This window comes from Mesoplodon densirostris, chromosome 11, assembly GCF_025265405.1.
Source record: "Mesoplodon densirostris isolate mMesDen1 chromosome 11, mMesDen1 primary haplotype, whole genome shotgun sequence".
NCBI classification, from domain to species: Eukaryota; Metazoa; Chordata; class Mammalia; order Artiodactyla; family Ziphiidae; genus Mesoplodon; species Mesoplodon densirostris.
Genome location: NC_082671.1, coordinates 19,033,709 through 19,059,321, shown reverse-complemented (window position 1 = coordinate 19,059,321; position 25,613 = coordinate 19,033,709). Strand labels below are relative to the sequence as shown.

At 38.9% G+C, this 25,613-nt stretch overlaps 1 protein-coding gene across 3 annotated transcripts in view; it reads left to right on the top strand.

The window, feature by feature from the left end:
• The window catches only part of ABCC9 (ATP binding cassette subfamily C member 9), a 140,680-nt gene that overhangs the window by 102,049 nt on the left and 13,018 nt on the right, over positions 1-25,613 (top strand). For all 3 annotated transcript variants that reach the window (XM_060111829.1, XM_060111832.1, XM_060111831.1), the window contains 5 exons: positions 1,754-1,846; positions 12,519-12,621; positions 23,148-23,249; positions 23,839-23,959; positions 25,143-25,273. In XM_060111829.1, coding sequence (XP_059967812.1) covers positions 1,754-1,846; positions 12,519-12,621; positions 23,148-23,249; positions 23,839-23,959; positions 25,143-25,273 — 550 coding nt within the window. The remainder of the gene's footprint in view (positions 1-1,753; positions 1,847-12,518; positions 12,622-23,147; positions 23,250-23,838; positions 23,960-25,142; positions 25,274-25,613) is intronic.

Genomic DNA, 25,613 nt, shown 5'->3' with positions numbered 1-25,613 from the left:
CTCAACCACTGTGCCACCAGGGAAGCCCTAACAGACTAATTTGTAAACACCAAAGGGAATGAAGGTGGGGCACTAGCTACAGGACATGCCATGAAATTTTGAATATCTAAAGTCAAAGACCTCATGTGTGGTTAGCTCTGTAAGTAAGCATTTCCTGCTTACAAGAATACAAGATCAAGCTGTACCCTCACCTTTTTGCTTCCATAAAATACAGTCCTATAAGCAGAGTTTCCTCCTTCCTCATTTTTTCCCTTTCATGACAAACCTCAATGTAGTGACTATGTGTTACTTGTGTCAAATTTATAAATAGCCACTTTTCTGTTTAAAAATAGCAGACTCTTTACATTCCTTCATATTCATCCTCCTCCTCCCCTCTCTCTTTCCCTCCCCTCATTGCAGTTTCTGAAGTGAGTAAATCCATTTTAGAAACTTAACAAAAAAAGACTTTGAGTTTGGTTGTGGGATGACCCAGGCAACCCAGAATGGCCTAAGATTATGGAGCAGTTGAAGATTACGTTAACAGTGAACTCAGTTCCCTTGACTCTGGCAGGTGAATGTTAGCACTGCTACTCTCATTCCTTCGACCCCAAAGACCCCGAGAAAGACAGAAAAAGGGCTGAAAAGAAAAAACAGGCATGTTTTGAAATGTGTGATATAAATCTTAGCCTATTTTCTAGAAAGCCTAGCTTATGTGATTTAAAAAGTTGTCATGGGGCTTCCCTGGTGGCGCAGTGGTTGAGAGTCCGCCTGCTGATGCAGGGGACATGGGTTCGTGCCCCGGTCCAGGAAGATCCCACATGCCGCGGAGCGGCTGGGCCCGTGAGCCATGGCCGCTGAGCCTGCACGTCCAGAGCCTGTGCTCTGCAACAGGAGAGGCCACAACAGTGAGAGACCCGTGTACGGCAAATAATAATAATAATAATAATTAATTAATTAATTAAATAAAAAGTTGACATGAGTGTGCATCTTTATGGAAAGGGTCCTATTCAGGCATTTGTCCACCAGACATTCATTGAGTGCTTTATATACCTGTAAATATATATTTACACTCAAAGGACCAGTGAATATAAGTTCCATTTAGGCAGGGATTCAGTTTCATTGTGGCAGAAGCCAAACTCGTTACCTGTTTCTTCAAATATCTTTATTCTCTGTCCCCCATCCTGGTAAATAGTACTGTCATTTTCCAAGGCTACTGAGTAATTACCAAGTCATATTTGACTCTCCACTCTTTTTTCATTTTAGTTTATTTTTTAATTGAAGGATAGTTAATTTGCAATGTTGTATTAGTTTCAGGTGTACAGCAAAGTGATTCAGTTATACACACACATATATTTATATTCTTTTTCAGATTCTTTTCCATTATAGGTTATTACCAGATATTAAGTATAGTTCCCTGTGCTATACAGTAGGTTCTTGTTGTTTACCTACTTTATATATGGTAGTGTGTATATGTTAATCCCAAACTCCTAATTTATCTCTCCGCCCATCCCCTTTGGAAACCGTAAGTTTGTTTTCTATATCTGTGTGGCTCTCCTCTCTTATTCATTCTGCTACGAGTTGATTGTAGCAGTTTAGAAAGCTACTTCTAGTAGGCTATCTCACAATCTCCCCTTATTTTAACTCTCACCCACATCACAATAATTAAGAACTTTTTAAAAAATTTCTTACGTAGTCTGTCTTTACTCACTGATTCTCTTCCATCTTTGAGTCTGAAGAAGTGTGAGGTTTATTTTTGCACTTGTCTCTGTCCTAGGGATCTCCAGGAACTTGATGATACTACCCAGCTCCCTCTGCTTTGCCACTTCTCAGAAACCGCTGAAGGACTCACCACTATTCGGGCATTTAGGTGAGTAAAGATGTTTTCCTTTTGTTGATTAGGCAGTTACATCATCAACAAATATTTACCTACATATAACTGATCATTGCTCCCATTTTTGGATGCTCACTGTGTGCGTGGCTGTGTTCTAAACTAGTAGTAAGAAACATGTGGCAGTAAATGATCACAGAGTTTAATCTTTTGAAATTTTAATGAGAATAAAGAAAGAATTAAGCATGATGTTGGAAGGATACTAGCTGTGGGATTTAGACCAGGCTTTGAAATTCCCTAGCCTCATCTGTGAAATGGGGAAATCAGTTTCGCTTCTTAGACTTGTTGGACTAATTGATATAATGCATGTAAAGCATTAACCACAGTGGTTAGCAGAAAAACACCCAACATAGAAGTTAAAATAAATGTATTAATAATAGTAATAAAATAAATATTATTACACCAAAGTTATTTTAGGATTTAATCAGTTTTCTTGAAGTTGGTAAACAGAGTAATATCCCAAGCTTTTCATCAAGAGTGTCTGCTTAATACACAAAGAATTACCTGACCCTGTTTTGCCTGTTCAGGTAAAATCAGAAAAGAAGGTGGCATCATTGAATGTTTCATTTACTCTAGAAAATCAACATCTTAAAGTATTATATCTTTCTGCAGTGCTAAATGCAAACATGTATTGATTTCTTTTTTAAAATTAATTAATTTTTTATACAGCAGGTTCTTATTAGTTATCCATTTTATACATATTAGTGTATGTATGTCAACCCCAATCTCCCAGTTCATCCCACCACCACCCCCCACCCCACTTTACCCCTTGGTGTCCATACATTTGTTCTCTACATCTGTGTCTCTATTTCTGCCTTACAAACCAGTTCATCTGTATCATTTTTCTAGATTCCACATCTATGCATTAATATACGATATTTGTTTTTCTCTTTCTGACTTACTTCACTCTGTATGACAGTCTCTAGATCCATCTACGTATCTACAAATGACCCGATTTCATTCGTTTTTATGTCTGAGTAGTATTCCATTGTATATATGTACCTCATCTCCTTTATCCATTCATCTGTCAATGGGCATTTAGGTTACTTCCATGACCTGGCTATTGTAAATAGTGCTGCAGTGAACATTGGGGTGCATGTGTCTTTTTGAATTATGGTTTTCTCTGGGTATATTCTCAGTAGTGGGATTGCTGGGTTGTATGGTAGTTCTATTTTTAGTTTTTTAAGGAACCTTCATACTGTTCTCCATAGTGGCTGTATCAATTTACATTCCCACCAACAGTGCGAGAGGGTCCCCTTTTCTCCACACCCTCTCCAGCATTTGTTGTTTGTAGATTTTCTGATGATGCCCATTCTAACCGGTGTGAGGTGATAACTCATTGCAGTTTTGATTTGCATTTCTCTAATGATAAGTGATGTTGAGCATCCTTTCATGTGCCTCTTGGCCATCTGTATGTCTTCTTTAGAGAAATGTCTATAAAGGTCTTCTGCCCATTTTTTGATTGGGTTGTTTGTTTTTTTAATGTTGAGCTACATGAGTTGTTTATATATTTTCAGATTAATCCTTTGTCCATTGATTCATTTGCAAATATTTTCTCCTATTCTGAGGCTTGTCTTTTTGTCTTGTTTATGGTTTCCTTTGCTGTGCAAAAGCTTTTAAGTTCCATTAGGTCCCATTTGTTTATTTTTGTTTTTATTTCCATTACTCTAGGAGGTGGGTCAAAAAAGATATTACTGTGATTTATATCAGAGTGTTCTTCCTATGTTTTCCTCTAATGGTTTTATAGCGTCTGATCTTACATTTAGGTCCGTAAACCATTTTGAGTTTATTTTTGTGTATAGTGTTACGGAGAGTTCTAATTTCATTCTTCTACAATGTAGCTGTCCAGTTTTCTCAGCACCACTTATCGAAGAGACTGTCTTTTCTCCATTCTATATCCTTGCCTCCTTTGTCATAGATTAGTTGACCATAGGTGCATGGGTTTATCTCTGGGTTTTCTATCCTGTTCCATTGATCCATATTTCTGTTTTTGTGCCAGCACCATATTGTCTTGAGTATTGTAGCTTTGTAGTATAGTCTGAAGTCAGGCAGTCTGATTCCTCCAGCTTCATTTTTTTCCCTCAAGGTAGCTTTGGCTCTTCAGGGTCTTCTGTGTCTCCATACAAATTTAAAGATTTTTTTGTTCTAGTTCTGTAAAAAATGCCATTGGTAATTTGATAGGGATTGCATTGAATCTGTAGATTACTTTGGGTAGTATAGTCATTTTCATCAAGAACATGGTGTATCTCTCCATCTGTTTGTGTCATCTTTGATTTCTCTCATCAGTGTCTTATAGTTTTCTGAGTACAGGTCTTTTACCTCCTTGGGTAGATTTATTACTAGGTATTTTATTCTTTTTGTTGCAGTGGTGAATGAGAATGCTTCCTTAATTTCTCTTTCTCATCTTTCATTGTTGGTGTATAAGAATGAAAGAGATTTCTGTGCATTAATATTGTATCCTGCAACTTTACCAGTTTCACTGATAAGCTCTAGTAGTTTTCTCGTGGTATCTTTAGGATTCTCTATGTACAGTATCATGCCATCTGCAAACAGTGACAGTTTTTCTTCTTCTCTTCCAATTTGTATTCCTTTTATTTCTTTTTCTTCTCATATTGCCATGGCTAGGACTTCCAAAACTATGTTGAATAATAGTGGCAAGAGTGGACATCCTTGTCTTGATCCTGATCTTAGAGGAAATGCTTTCACTTTTTCACCATTGAGGATGCTGTTTGCTGTGCGTTTGTGGTATATGGCCTTAATTACGTTGAGATAGATTCCCTCTATGGGAACCTATCTCCACTTTCTGGAGAGTTTTTGTCATAAATGGGTGTTGAATTTTGTCAAAAGCTTTTTCTGCATCTATTGAGATGATCATATAGTTTTTCTTCTTCAGGTGTTAATATGGTGTATCACATTGACTGATTTGCATATATTGAAGAAACCTTGCATCCCTGGGATAGATCCCACTTGATCATTGTGTATGATCCTTTTAATGTGTTGTTGGATTCTGTTTGCTAGTATTTTGTTGAGGATTTTTGCATCTATATTCATCAGTGATATTGGTCTATAATTTTGGTTTTTTGTAGTATCTTTGTCTGGTTTTGGTATCTGGTTGATGGTGGCCTCATAGAATGAGTTTGGTAGTGTTCCTTCCTCTGCAATTTTTTGGAAGAGCTTGAGAGGGATGGGTGTTAGCTCTTCTCTAAATGTTTGATAGAATTCACCTGTGAAGCCATCTGGTCCTGGACTTGTTTGTTGGATGATTTTTAATCACAGTTTCAATTTCACTACTTGTGATCGGTCTGTTCATATTTTCTAGTTCTTCCTGGTTCAGTCTTGGAAGGTTATACCTTTCTAAGAATTTGTCCATTTCTTCCAGGTTGGTCATTTTATTGGCATAGAGACAGTTACTTGTAGTAGTCTCTTATGATGCTTTGTATTTCTGCAGTGTCCATTGTAATGTCTCCTTTTTCTTTTGTAATATATACATATATATATATATATATATATATATTTTTTTTTTTTTTTTTTTTCGGTACATGGGCCTCTCACTCTTGTGGCTTCTCCCATTGCGGAGCACCGGCTCCGGACGTGCAGGCTCAGCGGCCATGGCTCACGGGCCCAGCTGCTCCATGGCATGTGGGATCTTCCCGGACTGGGGCACGAACCCGTGTCCCCTGCATCGGCAGGCGGACTCTCAACCACTGTGCCACCAGGGAAGCCCTTTTGTAATGTTTTTGATTTGAGTCCTCTCACTCTTTTTCTTGATGAGTCTGGCTAAAGGTTTATCAATTTTGTTTATCTTCTCAAAGAACTAGCTTTTTGTTTTATTGATCTTTGTTATTGTTTCCTTCATTTGTTTTTCATTTATTTCTGGTCTGATCTTTATGATATCTTTCCTTCTGCTAACTTTGGGTTTTGTTTGTTCTTCTTTCTTTAATTTCTTTAGGTGTAAGGTTAGATTGTTTATTTGAGATTTTTCTTGTTTCTTAAGGTAGGATTGTATTGCTATAAACTTCCCGCTTAGAACTGCTTTTGCTGTATCCCATAGGTTTTGGATCATCATGTTTTCATTGTCATTTGTCTCTAGGTATTTTTTTGATTTTCTCTTTGATTTCTTCAGTGATCTCTTGGTCACTTAGTAGTGCATTGTTTAGCCTCCATGTGTTTGTGATTTTTATATTTTTTTCCCTGTAATTTATTTCTAATCTCATAACGTTGTGGTTGGAAAAGATGCTTGATATGTTTTCAATTTTCTTAAATTTACCAAGGGTTAATTTGTGACCCAACATGTGATCTACCCTGGAGAATGTTCCATGTGCACTTGAGAAGGAAGTGTAATCTGCTGTTTTTGGATGGAATGTCCTGTAATTATCAGTTAAATCTATCTGGTCTGTTGTGTCATTTAAAGCTTGTGTTTCTTGATTAATTTTCTGTCAGGATGATCTGTCCATTGGTGTAAATGAGGTGTTAAAGTCCCCCACTGTTATTGTGTTACTCTTGATTTCCTCTTTTATAGCAGTTAGCATTTGCCTTATGTATTGAGGTGCTCCTCTGTTAGGTGCATATATATTTACAATTGTTATATTTTCTCCTTGGATTGATCCCTTGATCATTATGCAGTGTCTTTTCTTGTCTCTTGTAACATTCTTTATTTTAAAGTCAATTTTATCTGATATGATTATTGCTATTCCAACTTTCTTTTGATTTCCACTTGCATGGAATATCTTTTTCCATCCCCTCACTTTCAGTCTGTATGTGTCCCTAGGTCTGAATTGGGTCTCTTGTAGACAGCATATAGATGGGTCTTGTTTTTGTATCCATTCAGCAAGCCTGTGTCTTTTGGTTGGAGCATTTAATCCATTCACATTTAAGGTAATTATCGATATGTATGTTCCTAGTACCATTTTCTTAATTGTTTTGTGTTTGTTTTTGTAGGTGCTTTTCTTCTCTTGTGTTTCCCACTTAGAGAAGGTCCTTTAGCATTTGTTGTAGAGCTGGTTTGGTGGTGCTGAATTCTCTTAGCTTTTGCTTGTCTGTAAAGCTTTTGATTTCTCTGTCACATCTGAATGAGATCCTTGCTGGGTAGAGTAATCTTGGTTGTAGGTGCTTCCCTTTCATCACTTTAAATATATCATGCCACTCCCTTCTGGCTTGTAGAGTTTCTGCAGAGAAATCAGCTGTTAACCTTATGGGAGTTCCCTTGTATGTTATTTGTCATTTTTCCTTTGTTGCTTTTAACAATTTTTCTTTGTCTTTAATTTTTGTCAGTTTGCTTACTGTGTGTCTCAGCATGTTTCTCCTTGGGTTTATCCTCCTGGGACTCTCTGTGCTTCCTGAGCTTGAGTGGCTATTTCCTTTCCCATGTTAGGGGAGTTTTTGACTATAATCTCTTCAAATATTTTCTTGGGTCCTTTCTCTCTCTCTTCTCCTTCTGGGACCTCTATAATGCAAATGTTGGTGCATTTAATGTTGTCCCAGTGGTCTCTTAGGCTGTCTTCATTTCTTTTCATTGTTTGTTCCACAGCAGTGAATTCCACCAGTCTGTCTTTCAGGTCACTTATCCGTTCTTCTGCCTCAGTTATTCTGCTACTGATTCCTTCTAGTGTATTTTTCATTTCAGTTATTGTATTGTTCATCTCTGTTTGTTTCTTCTTGAATTCTTCTAGGTCTTTGTTAAACATTTCTTGCATCTTCTCAATCTTTGACTCCATTCTTTTCTGAGGTCCTGGATCACCTTCACTATCATTATTCTGAATTCTTTTTCTGGAAGGTTGCCTATCTCCACTTCATTTAGTTGTTTCTCTGGGTTTTTATCTTGTTCCTTCATCTGGTACATAGTCCTCTGCCTTTTCATTTTGCCTGTCTTTCTGTGAATGTGGTTTTCATTCCACAGGCTGCAGGATTATAGTTCTTCTTGCTTCTACTGTCTGCCCTCTGGTCGATGAGACTATCTGAGAGGCTTGTTCAAGCTTCCTGATGGAAGGGACTGGTGGTGGTTAGAGCTGTGTGTTGCTCTGGTGGGCGGAGCTCAGTAAAACTTTAATCTGCTTGTCTGCTGATGGGTGGAGCTGAGTCCCCCCCCCCTTCGTTGTTTGGCCTGAGGCAACCCAGCAATGGAGGCTACAGGCTCTCTGGTGGGACTAATGGTGGACTCTGGGAGGGCTCAAGCCAAGGAGTACTTCCCAGATCTTCTGCTGCCATTGACCTTGTCCCTATGGTGAGCCACAGCCACCCCCCGCCTCTACAGGAGACCCTCCAACACTAACTGGTAGGTCTGGTTCAGTCTCCTATGGGGTCACTGCTCCTTCCCCTGGGTCCTGATGCACACCCTACTTTGTGTGTGCCCTCCAAGACTGTTTCCCCCAGTCCTGTCAAAGTCCTGCAATCAAATCCCACTAGGCTTCAAAGTCTGATTCTCTGGGAATCCTTCCTCCTGTTGGATCCCAAGTTGGGAGGCCTGATGTGGGGCTCAGAACCTTCACTCCGGTGGGTGGACTTCTGTGGTATAAGTGTTCTCCAGTTTGTGAGTCACCCACCCAGCGGTTATGGCACTTGATTTTATTGTGATTGTGTCCCTCCTACTGTCTCATTGCAGCTTCTCCTTTGTCTTTGGATATGAGGTATCTCTTTCAGTGAGTTCCAGTGTCTTTCTGTAGATGATTGTTCAGCAGTTAGTTGTGATCTGTATTGATTTCAATTAGAGATTTTTCTAACCTAAGAAATATTTGTATTACACATATGTATATATATATATACATATAACTGAGTCAAAAAGTAGAATATAAAGATACAGCCACCATCTACAACATGCATCACAGAATTTCTACATAAATCTACCTAGGTTTCATTGTGAAGCATTTATACTTTCCACAGTGGTGTGTTTTCCCATCAGAGTGTGCAGTGCCTCTTATTGGAGATGGTAAAACCATTTATTGACTTTGAATGTAGGTGTTAAATAAGATTTATGTTCTAATAGTAGCCAGCAATGCCCAGTGGTACTCATAAGTATACCATATTAAAAATTACATTTTTCACCAAACAAGTCCTTCCAAGTTAATTTATTTGAGTTTTGAACACATGCTAGGTGCTACTCTTGCTGCAGATATAGAAAGACTCCAAAGACATGGCCTTTTGTTTCTAACCGAGATAAATACCACAGAGAAAATGGATGGGATAACATGGCAGGTGGGGGACAATCAGTGTCCAGATTCAGGCAAGCTGGTAGGTGGAAGAGTTGATGGGTTCAACAGAAAACAGCCTCTATTTTCTTCGTGAAGAACAGGTCAGGTCATTTTCCGAGAGTGCTGAGGACTGGAATCACACAAAGCACCTTGAAGGAAATGATGATTTAGCATGAAAGAGAAACTTGATCAAAAGTCAACGTTTAGTTTTTTCACTTACCTTCTTCACCAGACACATGAGCAGAATTTGGCTTGACTATTTCTAATTTTACAACAGGGAAATTCTAGAGAGCTGTAAGAAAGACAAACTATTACATGACATCTAAGACGTGAATGATGATTGGACGACACGAAAGACAGCCCAACTTTTATGTAACAGTACATGCATCAGACTCATCCAGATTTAGATCTTCTAGGGTTCATTTTTTTTTTTTTTTTTTTGTGGTACGCGGGCCTCTCACTGCTGCGGCCTCTCCCACTGTGAAGCGCAGGCTCAGTGGCCATGGCTCACGGGCCCAGCCGCTCCGCAGCATGCAGTATCCTCCTGGACCAGGGCACGAACCCGTGTCCCCTGCATAGTCAGGCGGACTCTCAACCACTGTGCCACCAGGGAAGCCCCCTAGGGTTCATTTTTAAAGTAAATATAACGTACCACCAATATCAGCACTTTTAAACCAAAGGAAGTTTTACAATGTGGGGATAGTTTTGTTACCATTAAAAAAATTCTAGAATCTTTACATTTGGTAACTTGTGGTTAAGAATCAAACACATTCTTTTCCATCTATTTCTTCCTTTCTTTCAGGCTAGTAAGAGTCCCCAGAGTCCTCAGCACTTTGGAAAGTTCGTATTTACTGATTAGGCTGCTTTCCTCCCCTGCGTTCAGGGTTCGTGGTGTACTCACAGGCAGTCTTGAACTCCCTCAAGTAGTTTACCACCAAAGGATCACAGTTAAATTAGACTGAGATTTCAGTGACCTTTCCTGCTTTTTTTTTTGGCCTGACAGAATAAAGGTCTAAGAATGTTCAAAAGATGAGCTGGATGTGGATGAAAAGATACAGACTGAGTGTGTCAAAGTTTCCATTAGGAAAACAGAAGGGTTCTTGCCAAATAGAAACACACAGAAAGAATGTTCGCTGCATTTCCACCCCTCCCCTTTCACTGCTGCTTTAGATTGTTGCCAACTCCATTTACAAACTCTTTAAGAGTATATCTGCAACAATATCCCCAAACTGAAGGAAGAGTAAGAAGAGCCCCAGACAAAACACTTTGTCACAGTGAAGTGTTTGATGTTCATCTCAAGTGGAGTCCACAGGCTTTGGTCCAAACGCCCCCTACCCCCACCCCCAATCTCTCCATCACCACAGCCCTCTAGGGAGATGGCTATCTCCTCCAGCCCCTGAACATGTTGAGTTTTCTCACTTCTGTTCCTTTGATTATGTTGTTCCTGATACCTCCAGTGCTTTGTCCCACCTTGTTTACCTGAAAAATTCAGCCCATTTCTTAAAACCTCACTCAGACCATCTTCCTAGTCCTTTGTGAAACTTACTTAATCCATCTTTCCCCACCCTCCACCCCATTCCCTACCATTCTGATCCTCTGATCAGTCTAAATCGTCGCCTTCCTTTATGTTCATGTAGCATTTTGTGCATAGGGCCGTTATGATTGGCTTCTGTGTTGTGCCTTCCTTACTTGTTCATACCATGCTTCCTTCCTTCACTAAACAATGGGCTCCTCTAGGGCAGAGGTCATGTCTTATTCAGACATATATATTCTAATGTCTCAGTGCTCGTGCTTGATGAATGTTTCTGAATGAGTGGGTGAAAATCCACCTAACAATGCAAATACAGAATTGGATATATCTGTTTACAGTTGAAATCCACTATCTCAGTAAATCCTATAACCCTATGAGTCATCCTACCTTAATTATTCACTCTGTCCATCTCTAAAAGGGTCATCACCAGGGTAGTCCTGTTTCTCTGTCTGCTTAGTCCCGCCCTAGTGCATTGCTATTCAGTGCAGGTCCTCCTGTGCATGGCATTTGGGTCAAGGCTACATAACTCAAAGTGAGGTAATTATTTGGCTCTGATTGCTGTATCCTTTGATTAGTGTAGCTCAGATGTTGCTGTCTGACTCAATTTATCTGATTTTTCTGGTTTGGCATATTGGAATGATCAGATTGATTGGATAAATATCAAGTATCTGCTTTATATTGGCCTGTATGGATGACTTCACGGGCCAAGTGAACACCCCACCCAGGACTTCTTCATTTTTGACATAGTGATTGTTTATTATAAACGTTTGCAAATTGATTTGAAGATCTGGGGGAGGGGGGGGACTTGGAGCAGTCTCTTATCAAATAGGAATTACCACCGGGCTGTCAGATGAAATTTGGCTGCTTCTTGCAAACATAATACATAGACAGGAGGTCTGTGTAAGATAAGCCATGGCCACAGAAAATTGAACAAACCTTTGGCATTTCCTCCAGCCTTCAAACTAGTTATTTTGGTTATCTGATCCAGCTTTCCATTGTTTCTGTTACTGAGGGAAAATAATTGAAAAATAAAAAGAGGCTATTTTTGTGATGTAGAAAAGATTTATCACCATGTAAGATGAGTTTCTTGGAGAAGTAGCTCACATGTTCGAATGGATGAGGTTTTTATTAGAAGTTTCCTTTATAACACAGGTTACACAGAATTTGGTCTGATTATGTTAATCCCCTAGAATGAACTTAATTTGGCCAAGAATCAGTATCTAAACTGTATGTGTTATAGATCCTTGTAAGCACCACACACCAAGAGTTTCTTTCATGTAATGACCATTCTTACAAATAGTTTGGAACTTTGAGATTATATGATATCTTGCTTAACAAGGACATCTGCCATTTCCAAGGACCCCCATCCTCCACTTCTTGCCACTTCATTTTCCTTCTTTGAGTCCCAGAAACACCGAGCAAAAGAAAAATTTTTAAGTATATATTTGCCTGTTACAAATGCATATTTTCCTGTCTTCCCTGAGTCTCTTCTAGTACCTTCCACCCAACTCCAACCATGCCATGTGGAAAAGTAAAATACATGCAATAAAAAGTAGGTGGAGTATGTTGCATATCTGTACAACTTCTTCTGGTTTTTGTAGGGCACTTGCGACATAGACCATGCCTTGTTTTCATGGCTACCATCATTATGTGGAAATTTATGAAACAATCTTTAATAGGACTTTGTCATTGGAAAGATTCCTTTCCATAGCAAGGGTTGAGAAAGAAAGGAAACACTGCACCACACCATCTCTCAGTAAGGGTGCAGGAGAGCAGTAGCAGCTGGCCTTTATTTGCAAGTAGGAGTCCATTTACTAGTCATTCCATCCCATCAGTTTGTCACCGTGTTGAGTAAATAGTGTAGTAGGAAGTGTGACTGTTTTTTATTATTTCTCCTGTTGTGTAGCTAACATCATAATATTTTTGTTTTCTGCAGGCATGAAACCAGATTTAAGCAACGAATGCTGGAACTGACAGACACGAACAACATTGCCTACTTATTTCTCTCAGCTGCCAACAGATGGCTAGAGGTCAGAACGGTATGTTCATTTCATGAGTTTGAAATGGAAACCACACAGAAAAGAGGCCTGATGCAAAGAGGAAGACAGTTGTAAAAATTAGGCTTCCACTGAGATTCAGCAGTCGCTTTGCATTTTCTGAACTTTAAAATAGCTCAGGTTTGTTTACGTTACGGATGAAATTTGTCATAATGTTTTTAGCTAATGGCAAGACAAATAGCCCCAAATGCAAAAATTCATTTTGTGTTCACTAGTCGCTAGATTATATAAGTTAATGGAATGGCAAATATTTGTATAACTTCAGTTTTTTTTTTTTTCAAAAGAGCACATTTGACAAGTGAACAGATGTACTCATTTACTCCACTGAGCTGGACCGACCTGGAAGAAATGGCAACTTCTCTCTTTTAAACCCGTGGAAGATCATGTTAGCCCCAAATGTAAAACATTGTGATTAATCATCTGTTGCCTTCTTCTGCCTTATATAAAGTAGAAGAATGGGCACAAGCTTTGACATCGTACAGACTTGGTCTAACAAGTTAATGAATTTATCCAAGTCCCAGTTTGTTATTTGTAAAATAGGAGTAAGAATGTTACCTCATGGGGGTGTTAGGATTAAAAATAATAATATAAATCCCCTAGCTCACTGATTGGCAAGTGCACTCAACAAATGTCTTTTGAATGGATAGATGGATGGATGAATAAATGAATTGAAACAGTACCTGCCCTGGTAAGTGGTTAATAAGCCAACCAGTTGGGGTATGAATGAAGTAGGAGACAGGTGAGACCCAAGTTCCAGAGGGAAGGGGATGTTGTTTGCAGACTGGTCTGCATAATCTGCAGTATGAATAAGACACTTCGGCAGTAATGATGAGTTGACCGTCATCTTTTTTAAAAAAATAATTATCTATCAGTTTGTGAAAAGGAAAAGGAGGTTTACTCATGCTATTGTAAGAACCTCACTTCTGCTGATTAATCACCCCTACCACATGCACACTTTCTTTCAAAACTCAATGGACCAGAGAGGGCAGATGGTAATGGGAATTTGATAAAGTTGAAATGAAGGAGCACAAATTAAAATCTGAGTTGTTGATGGATGGATACAGATTGGTAGGGAATCTGGGATCCCCCTGTGAGCTGTAGTTGCCATGATTTCTCACTAGTTTACAGAGATTCTCTACCACTCTATTAGTTATTGTGTAGAAATTATCCAGCAACATAACACAATTATATTTCACAAATTTTAGGTAGGAAATTTCTTATGGGTTGCTGTAGGGATTGAGAGGGGGCAGGGCAGATTCTCCTGAATTATCTATAACTAGCATAAAGGCAGGTGAAGTGTTTAGGACTTAGAACCAAAATATTATTCCTAGATCTTACCCAGACCCTAATTCCTTGCTTTAAGCTTCTGTTTGTTTGTTTAAATCTGTTTTCTCCAAGGAAAAGAAATCATATCTGATAACAGAACTAATGATGAAATAGCTTCATCAAAGAATGTCCTAAAATCAAAGGGAGAAAATATCAGTATTTACCTTTGTATTTGATTTTCCTGAAGTTGAAGATCAAGTATGTTTTTTAGGGGCAAGTGTGTTTACTTTGGACTTGAGGTGAGTGTCTGACCTGACTCCTGCCTCTACTCTTTAGCACTTCCTACTGTCAGGTTAATGGACAAATGTTTAACAAAAATCTTCAAGCAAACCATATGTTCTGCTCTCATAGCCAGAAGACAAGATATTAGAGCCTTCAGACTGCCAAGAAAGGGAAGGTCAGGAAAAATTCAGAGAGGAACAGCAGCCAGATTCAGAATGGGTTAGTTTAGCTTGACTCACACTCTGCTACTTAAACGCCCCCCCGCCATTAAAGGCAGCTGGACCTACTTGAATATAAAAGAATTCTAGTTCTACCTGCAGAACTCTAAAAAAAATACTGATATGTGAAAAAGGAAGGGCGAAATCTGCCATTCATTCTGTTACCTTATAACACATTTATTTTTGTGTCTTTGTTTTCTGTGTATTATACTCTTTCCACAATTTGCTATCTAGCCTTACCAGATCTCTCCCTTAAAACCAACACAAAAAAATTAAAGAATCCTTTGCTTCTATTTCTGATTAGTAAATATAAAATATGGTAAGAAACTTGTTGATTTACTGCAACATTCCAGGCATATCTGCTGATAGAAGTCAAGGTCCAAAGTCCTTTGTGGATGATTTGTCTCTTTCATCTATTGTATTTATGTATCAGTAAGTTTATGTGGGTATACACACAACACACACACACACACACACACACACACACATACACACATGCTTCTAGACAATCCCAGAGATCCAACTTAAAACCAGTCAGATTTATTCTCTTTCTGTTCTTTGGGTATACAGAAAGTTTTTATTAGAATCAGAATATTTAGAATATTAGAATATTTATTTGAATATAAATGCTATAATCCAAGAACATATGCCACAGTAGGGGTGTTGAATGAATAAAGTAAATAAAATGAATAAAAATAATGAATAAAAAATATTAAAAATGAGTAAACTCCAATAAGGAAATAACCTTTCTCCCAATCATATACATGTAAATGACCTCATTACTACTATGCTTCTGTGGATGTGTTGGCATCACTGGAGATACAATTTCCATTTGAAAGAAATGGATCTTGTGTCAAAAATATGAGAAATATGAACATTGAGAAACAGTACCTTGGAGACTGGGGCGTGAAATGTTCTCCGAACCCCACAGCTGGACATACTCTGCCTTGTAAGTCATTTACAAAAAATATGTAATGAAAATTTTTATTTGGCCCAGTGACTCTGTCTGCATGGACCTTATCTACAGTATCAACACAGCCCCCTCCATTCCCTATTGTCTGATATATTACTCAGCAAATTAACAAAAATATCTGCTCTAGCAAATATTCTTGGAGCTCCCATAGCAGAAGCACAGTTAAACCGTACCAGGAGGGGGGCAGCATTGGGCATAACTCAGAAGATGCCAGCAGATTTCCTGGTGCAGATCTGGGGATTTCACCAACTCTAATTCATGGACTCATGACCCAAGTGGACAGAAAGAGGAGAAAACTTATCATAGTTTTCTGTGGCTGTTTTTCTCTTCCCTTTCTCTTCATTCTCAATTTTAGCTTTCCAGAGCAATGCCACTGAATTCTGTGGACAATCTCCAAGAGAAGGAAGGGAAACTAGAGTAAAAGCACCTTTTTTTAAATTCAGGAAAATCCCTGAGCCCCATCCATTTTTTTTATTATCTATTTATCTATCTATCTATCTATCTATCTATATATATATATATTTACATATGGCTCTTGTTTCTTTTCCTGGTCATGTTAGGTAAGTGTTAAGACAATTACAAGTTATTCCCTTTCTCTGGCTGAACAATGTTCCCTATGGAAGATGTAGCCCTGCCCACCATGTTCATTTCATACTTATTCTGAATTGGGAAAAAAATAAAGTTCACAACACACTCCAATTAAAAAGGACAAGAATCTAAAAGAATAAAATCGTTTGGCTGGTAGAAAGTAGCCAGACCGTGACCACCCAGGTTACTTTGGCAGTGGAGGGCAGTGTTTCTCCTCTGGGTGCCAAGTGAAGTGGGCCACAGTCATGTGCAGCGTGTCACGACAGCCTAACCTTTGAATGCTGCGTACGTTCTTTTGTTCAGCACAGCGTTTTCTCTTCATCCCTCTGAACTAAACAATTCCAGTTCTTTGGCATCGGTGTTTCCATTTGCGAAAATTGTGTAACTCTATCTAAAGGGTGTCTTTCCAAGGCTTTGTCTTGCTCTGTATGGTGAAAGGATAAAAGAAAAATCACATCAAGAAGCCAAAAAAAAGTCTTTAGAATCAACAGGCTAAAGTGAAAATAGTCTTCAGGGTGAGCTTGCGTGAGAGTCTATTTTGTGAAACAGCACAGAGCTTTTTTGTATGTTCATAACTCCATTATAGACAGGTGTGCGTTGATCTTGTAATGTGAAGACCCAGGCACTCAGTGGAACCATAGACGTGGACTTCTGAGGGCCATGTGAAGGAGAAAGATAGTGTTGCTGATAACTATTTACAAGGATGTCGCATGGAAAATTACAGTTTTTACTATAATCCCACATATAGATAGAGAAATTGTTGAATCACTAGAAATCTGACAAGAGGCTTCTCTTTTGACATAGGAATCAAAGCCTTCCCTTCTGGAGGGGAGTGTTGAACTCACAAACTCAATGGAAATTATAATTTATCACTATACTTATAAAAATGTCCTGCTGTTGGGCCCTCTCTGAGAATAGTCATTCACATATGTAGTAGCTTCTATTTCCTAAGTAGAATCTCTCATTCCATTGTATCGTTTTGACTGAAGGCGTTTTTCATTGAATTGGTTGGGTAGGATGTAGAAGGCCTTAGCAGAAGAATTTGTGCTTCTAGTGATCCCTAAGTGTTTACTCTCCTGTGTGTGAGTTATTCAGACCATCTGCTTCTCCTTTCTTAACTTTTTTGCCTTTAAGCCATTTTGTTGTTCAAATGTTTGCAATGGAAAGGAAAGACGGTGTGGAAAGGTAGAGTCACTTTATAATTCAATAAACTTGTATAATGGTAAAGGAAGTGGAAAACTGGGAGCTAACATAAGCTCTATCAATTTCACACATCTATTACTCTTGTTGTATTTGAAAGGAAGTGATTGGAATTTAGTGGTTTTGCTATGAGATTTCTTGATAAACGTTATGCGCAAAGGAGCTTCCTCTCTTATGCAGATTGAGGTAAAATTCTGATCAAATGCTTCCAAAAACTCCCCAGTTACTTAAAAAAAAAAACATTATTGAGCAGGGGTAGTAATCCTGAAGTGAGCTGAAAAGTATCTCATTGATGTAACTAAAAGACAGCACGAATAGCACTTTTTAAAAAAAGAAAATGATGAAGAATATTTTTATAATAACTGCTTTAGATGCTAAACTGCAGACATTTTGGCTTTTAAGCTCTTGTATCTATTTGAATTTACTAGATTGTGGAATTGGGAAGTGGGTTCATTTCCTGAAAAATTTGCTCTAAAGGTGCTTCAAAAAGCTATGCCTTGGACATATATACACTACCAAATTAAAATAGATAGCAGTGGGAAGCAGCTGCATGGCACAGGGAGATCAGCTCGGAGCTTTGTGACCACTAGGGGGGTGGGATAGGGAGGGTGGGAGGGAGATGCAAGAGGGAGGAGATATGGGGTATATGTATATGTATAGCTGATTCACTTTGTTATACAGCAGAAACTTACACACCATTGTAAAGCAATTATACTCCAATAAAGATGTTACAAAAAAAGAAAGAAAAAAGAAGAAGAAAAAAAAATGAGACAAGGCAGGGAAAGCTGTTGGCACAGTGCCTGCCATGTGACAAATGACCAATAAATGTTAGTTATTATTTTATTATTAACTAAAAAAAAAAGAGAGAGTGGAGTAAAGCAAGTGACATTTTATAACTTCTAGCTTTTTCATATTGTATCTTATTTACAGAGAGGAAAAGTGGCCCCAAAAGTCTGTCAATATAATATAAATGTAGCAGAACAAGGTATAACAATTGTTAGGTCATATACATTCCAGGGATAGGAATAGGGTTTAGGAAGGCTGCCTGGCACATTTATGTTGCACAAAGCTCTTCCACCCACAGAGCCTTCTCTTAGCCCCTTAAAAGCCCTATGAGATTTGTATCATTAAATGCATGTTACACAAGGGGCTATTTAAGGTTACACAACCAGAAGAGAGAGTAGAGGGTATGTGGAATACTTATTGACCTCTTATGAATAAAAGCTCCTATGAATTAAAAAAAAGAAAAAGCTATGCCTTTTTGCTGAGGTGTCAAAAACATCTCTTTACATTATCCTTACATATAAATGTTGGCATATTTTATTTACTTGACTAAGAATTAAAATAATGTCTAATGATCATACTGAAAACCTTACAAGTAGTTTTGAAAACATTAGCTCAATGAGAGAGACACGGAAAATACATACTGACTTTAACTTATTGATCTCTTCGCTCCCTTTTCTCTCTTCATTTGTTTTCACTTCTTTTACTGGTTTCATTGCCAGGATAAGGCTAACCCACCTATTATCAGATTATCATTTCAATTCAATAGAAAATAGTTTAAAGTATTAGCTGATTGAATCTAACATTGAGTTCTATACAATGGTGGAATCCAAGGCCCAATATAGAATATAAAGATCTGTAATAAATTAACTTAACAGGGAATGAGGTGGGAGGAAGAGAGATTGAGTGTGTAATGTTTTCCGTTTCCTTTATAATATTTATATTAGGCATACGTCTAATTTCCATTTATTGAGACTCTGATTAATCTGTTGTTTCGGTATGTCAGTTGCAGCCTTCTTCTCTTCCAGTCCTATTCAGATTGCTCTTTGTAACACAGAACATGGCATTTTATAAGTTTTTCCTGTACAATTGAAATAGCAAAACAATGAATAATTATTGGGAACTGAATGATGAAGTTCTTGACTTAAGAGTGCTTTTCACTTTAGAAAGGCAAAGAACTCCTAACACCTGCCCATAGCACAGCTTTCTAAGATAGTCATATCACAGTTTTAAGCGGGGGATAAAAAATCATAAAACTTCGTGTTGGGCTTCCCACCTTGTCAAATATGCATCCTTATAATATTTGTACATGTTCAACTCTTAAGTCTGGAAAAGGGATTGGTGGAGACTTAAATGACTCATAGGAGTCCTTTAGAAAAAGAAGTCAGAAGCCTGGATTTAGAAGATATTTGGCTCATAGAAGAACTCAGTAAATGTTTTATGAAGGGGGTCAATGTATCCAGTCATGAATTCCATAAGGAATCATTGGGCCTTTACCATGTACTTAGCATTACTGTATTCCTGTTGCTGGAAATTTTAGACAGACTCTTTTTTCATGGACTTAGATTCTAGTGAGAGTAAATCGACTATGAACATGAGAACAAATAAGCAAATGAGATCATTTCAGATAGCTCGAAGCGTGAGGAGGAAAACAAAGCAAGACAATGGGCTAGAGAACAGCTCCAGGGCTGGGGGTGGGATCAGGAAGGGAAGGTCTCTCCAGAGAGGTGTATTTAAGAACTGACTCCTAGATGATGAGCAGTAGCCTGGTGTCTGAGACCTCTGGGAAGCATTTCAGGCAGAGTCAGTGGCAGAAACAAAGTTGGTATGTTCCCAACGTTACTGACCCAGGTCCTTGGAATCTTTAATTAATAGAAATTGAGGGCTTCCCTGGTGGCGCAGTGGTTGAGAGTCCACCTGCCGATGCAGGGGACATGGGTTTGTGCCCCGGTCTGGGAAGATCCCACATGGAGCGGCTGGGCCCGTGAGCCATGGCCGCTGAGCCTGCGCATCCGGAGCCTGTGCTCCACAACGGGAGAGGCCACAACAGTGAGAAGCCTGCGTACCGAAAAAAAAAAAAAAAGAAAAAAAGAAATTGATAAGAAGCCAGAGGAGAAATTTAGGCAAGGTTTTACTGGGACTCATGCTACAGCATAAGGGAGTGAACTTAAGTAACAGGTGCGCTTGTTCACTTCCTGAGGAAGTGACAAGCTGATTCCTTAAATGGGATGAGGGTGAGGAAGGATCAGTGGGCTGGGGAGAAGGCGTGGCTTACGTGGTCTGCCCACCCCCTTGGTGGTGCTGTGCGCAGGGGTCATGCGCAGTATCCTGCTTTTCTCCCGGCACCTCAGACATGGCAATTGGTTTGTGGCCTTTTTGTATCTTATTATAATCACCCGAGCTGCGCATGTGTGCAGTTATTTTTAGTCCCTTATTGTTTCTTTGTACTCTCTTGCTTGGGGGATTCATTTGTTCAGGTGCGAGCACTGCAGTAAAGGGTCCTAGGTACCAGGTCCCAGCTTATCTCACCAAGGACGGGAAGACCAACATAGTTGGAGCAGGGTGAAGGAGCAGGAAAGGAATCTCAAATAAGGTCAGAGGAGGCAGAGTCTAGACTCCAGACTTTACATCATATAAGGCTTTGTAATTCATCGGAGTTTGAATTTATTATAAGTGCAATAGGAAGGCATTGATAATTCTAAACAGGGAAGTTATATATACTTTTAAAGGAATATATGAATGAATGAATGGATAGATGGATGGATGAATGAGGCTCTTCTTTCCAATGAGGTCAGCTGAGAGGTAGCGGAGAACAGAAATTAGTAAAAACATACCCTGCTTCAAACCCTTAAAATGTATGTTGCCCACAGAAATTTCTCAGACGCCGACTGGCATATTTCTTTATATCAAGCTGGGAGCATCTTGCTGGAAATATCTCCTGGTGCTAACTTACTTTCTGAAACTTATCACACAGTCGCTTTATGAGTCTTTTTAGAAAAGATAATATGGAAATAACAAATTTATAACATAACATTAAAGGTATTACCTTTCACAAGAGAGTGGGAAGGAAAAATTCATATTGTTGTAAATATTTTGGAAGTATTTGGGGAACACGTTGGCATTTATAAAATAAAAAAGAGCAGCCCAGGCTGGTTACATTCGGCATTCATGTAGTTGTTGCTTCAAATAAAGGGGGAAAAGGAAGAACTGTCTGATTGGGATGTGACAAGTTGTTAACAAATGGATACACGGGAAGAAGCGATCAAAGGAGTATTTACTACCTCTATGGAATTTACTCCCTCAAGGGATTAACTCTCATGATTTCTTTCTTTATTTTTTGTACAGATAATGGGAGTCATTACAGAATTAAATTTTAGTGCCTGTTTTAACCTTTGATGTTTTATGATGCACACAAACTTTTAAGCTTGCTTCAAACCTTTGAAAATCATCCAGAAAAAGACATCCTGTTACATGGAGGGGGGTAAATCGAACTGATATTTAATCTTTTTTATTCCTTTCAAAATCCCTGTAAATTAGGTATCATTTCTATTTTCCGAAGAAGAAACTGAGTCTCAAAGGGGTTTAAATGACTCATCTAAGCTTACTAGCTGGTAATTGACAAAAGCATCATTTGAACCCAGATCTCTGATTCCAAGCCTGGGATCATTGATTGCTCCCCCAAAATTTGATCTTTGGTGTTATTTAAAAAGAGGCAAGGATGGGCACATGCGAGCTGATTTGAGAAACTGCATTCTTTATGTGTGTGTGTGTGTATATATATATATATATATATATATATATATATATATATTAGAAGTTTTATTTTGTTTTATTTATTTTTGGCTGCGTTGGGTCTTAGTTGCTGTGCGCTGGCTCTCTTGCGTTGAGCGGGTCTACTCTTCATTGCGGTGTGCGGGCTTCTCATTGCAGTGGCTTCTCTTGTTGTGGAGCACGGGCTCTAGGCACGCAGACTTCAGTAGCTGTGGCACACGGGCTCAGTAGTTGTGGCTCACGGGCTCAGTAGTTGTGGCTCACGGGCTCAGTAGTTGTGACTCATGGGCTCTAGAGCGCAGGCTCGGCAGCTGTGGCGCATGGGCTTAGTTGCTCAGCAGCATGTGAGATCTTCGCGGACCAGGGCTCAAACCCATGTCCCCTGCCTTGGCAGGTGGATTTTCAACCACTGCGCCACCAGAGAAGCCCTGAGAAACTGCATTCTTGACTTCAGCATGTTAAACACTCTATTACTGTCATTATGGTCTTATCACCTAGTTACTAGTTATTTTTTTGAGGTAGCAGACGTTATCTTTCTAGAGATGGTCATCACCAGTGAGATGAGACTTGAGATAATTCTAGAAAGTGTTCATGCCTGAACTTCTCTCTGCTTCTGGCATGTGTGACACATCAGCATGACAAGTTTTAAAGATTTCTTTTTCAAAAGATAAGACGTAATAGTGCCTAAGAATGCTGGGAAATGGGGAAGAAAGAGTGTTAGAAAATGGACAGATGTCCCTTATCTCTCCTTTGAGTTTAAGGCTGGCCTTAATGAATTTTTTAAATTTCTCGGAAGAGTTTATCATTGAGTCATCGACAATTCAGATACTCTAAGACATGCCCATATTTCTAATTTAGGAAGAAAAATTACACTTATTCCTATTTCCATGAAATCTATAGATTTAATATCCCAGACTCTGAGACCAGATAGTCGAAAATAGTTCAGATACAAATCCCAATAAGCTAACTAGAGGCAAACTTCTGCAAAGGCCTTGACTTAGCATACAAGAGAGCTAATCCCAACCCTGGTATAAGCACACATGAAATTTAAGGTAGAAAGTTAAGTTCAAAAATAATTGCTTGTCTGGCAACACAATACAGTAGATAAGAAAAAGAAAGAAAGAAAGAAAGAAAACCCTGTGTCTGATCCTGGTCGTGCCGAAAATTGCAGCTTAATTTCTGACCAGGTGTTTAACGTCTCTGAACGCATATCTGCATGAATATAATCAGAGCCTTGCATCATTTCCCTTCCAGTCCTAATTGTGTGAGTTGTTATTCTTCCCTACCTTCTGTAACATTCTTCTGAAACTTAACAGGATACACAAGGAGTAGCGTTTATTCTCTTAGTGATCACCTGGGTTGACTGAGATCTTTGGTTTAAGAACTTGGGGAAAATCTTTTAATATTTTTTTCTCACTCCTTTTTAGGATTATCTGGGAGCTTGCATTGTTCTCACTGCATCAATTGCATCCATTAGTGGGTCTTCCAATTCTGGATTGGTGGGCTTAGGTCTTCTCTATGCACTTACGGTATGTATGGATGAAAATCTCTCTCTTTTTGCGCAGTGCTGGAGGTACTTTCTGTATGTGGTTATTATTACTCTTATTCGTGGATGTTAGAGAGGAGTTAGAAATTCATAACAAGATGACAGCCTGCAAATAATAGTAGATTTGGGCCCAAACCCAGCATTTTAGGATGGCATGGATTCATTTCTGGTATTGTGAACCAATTTTTAGAAAGTCCTCAAACCCTATGGTCAGAGTTCTCCCAAGGCTGTTTGGAATTCTTGTCCTGAGTTGCTCACCACACATTTAGGGACACTAACTTGAATATGACTATAAATGAGGTAAATGGAAACAGAGGTCCATACAACTATCCGCTGTGCAGGGAAGTCAGGACAGTTCACAGAACAGGGACATTTGAGGACACTTGAAGAAGAGCAGACACTTTCTTTGCCAACTTTATCCCATGACATCCTCTCTGGTCTCTGATATCCTGCAGCATTTATGAATTGTACCTATATGAACTGTCCAAGTCATCCTATCACCTAATGTCCAGTGCTTAGAAAAATCATGACTTCATTTTATATGTGTTCATTGTTTTTGTCACCTGACACAGATAACCAATTATTTGAATTGGGTTGTGAGGAACTTGGCCGATGTGGAGGTCCAGATGGGGGCAGTGAAGAAAGTGAACAGTTTCTTGACTATGGAGTCTGAGAACTATGAAGGCACCATCGGTATTGTTCTGAATATCATTTTGTTTCACTTAAATAGTTATTTAAAAAAAAAGATTAGTTGTGTGTTAGGCACACTGCCATTTTTGCTTTTGTTTTCCACTTCAATAGCCAGAGAATCCCCTCTCATCTTGACTTTGCTTGATAAGGTACACCTGAACCTGAAAAAGATGTGATTATTTAGGCCTGAAAAGTCTTGGATTACAACCAGAGTCCAAATTGATATTATTTAGTAATACTTAAAGAGTTAACTTAGATGGCAAGAAACTTGGATCTTAATATACTAACTGAGATTCTTAGCCTTGCTAGAATAAAACTGGCAGAAAATTCAATGCTGAGGACAGACTAATCTTCCTTAAATGTAAATCTCAGGCTTCAAATGCACTTTTTTGCCTAAATCCTTCAATAGCTCTCCAGGCCTTCAAGGACAAACTCCAGATAACTTAGCTCAGTCTGCTAGACCCTTTGTTAGTCAACCCTTACCCACCTACCTACTCTCATATCTCATCATCCACCTATACACCTTTTACTCTGGCCATACCAACATGCTATGCTTTCTTTATATCTTTGTTCTTCTCCCTCTATATATTTGAAACAAATTTCCCTACCTCTTATCCTTTAAGATTCATCTCAGTCACCGTCTCCACTTGAAACCCTCCTGGAACTCTTGGGTTACCACCATCTCTGGTCCCAGAACACCTCGGATTGGCCTCCATCACGTGACTCTCCATGTCCTGTAGGGGCTAACTCACTTGCATGCGTCCCCCAGGTACAATGAGCACCTTGAGGCATGTCTTCCATCTCCATATTCCCAGCATCCTGCACAACACCTTTCACATTTGAAGCACTCAAATATTTGATGACCAAATGAGTGAACAAATGAATCCATTCACAGATGAACCACCAGAATTGAGTGATGGAATGCTGGGAGACATGATGCCCGTTAATGCTCCAAAACAGACACACAAAAGCTATTTTTAAAGTTCTTAATGAAGAAACTTTTACTCTAAATGAAATTTTAATTCAAAAAACTCAGAACTTGGTTCAGTACTACTTTCAATTTAGAAAAAAATTATGTGTGTATGTATAAATGTATATAAGTATGTGTGTGTTTCTTTCTACCTCTCTCTCTCTGTCTCTGTCTCTGTCTCTCTCTCTCTTCCCTTACCCCATCTCCACCCCCCAGATCCTTCTCAAGTTCCAGAACACTGGCCTCAGGAAGGGGAGATCAAGATTCATGATCTGTGTGTCAGATATGAAAATAATCTGAAGCCTGTTCTTAAACACGTCAAGGCTTACATCAAACCTGGGCAAAAGGTATGGAATTCACTGCCATTTGATTTATTTCATACAAACCCTCAGATGGAACCACTCCATTACCACCTGAGCTCTTTAGACATCCCAGCCAACCACAGCCTCACTGGGCTCCCATTATATTCCCTACACTTTATAGGTCAGATCATCGCACAAAAGAGAAAAGGGAGAGAGTGGATCCAGATAACATACATTCTCTAAGTTGTATTGCCATTCATTCATCTCCCATGAATATCAAGAAAGTGAACAATAGGCATGTTTTTCAAAATTTCTAGCTTTTGGCTCATGACCATTCCAGATATCCCCTTAAGAACCTTTGTGTTTGTACTAGCTGTAGTCCCAA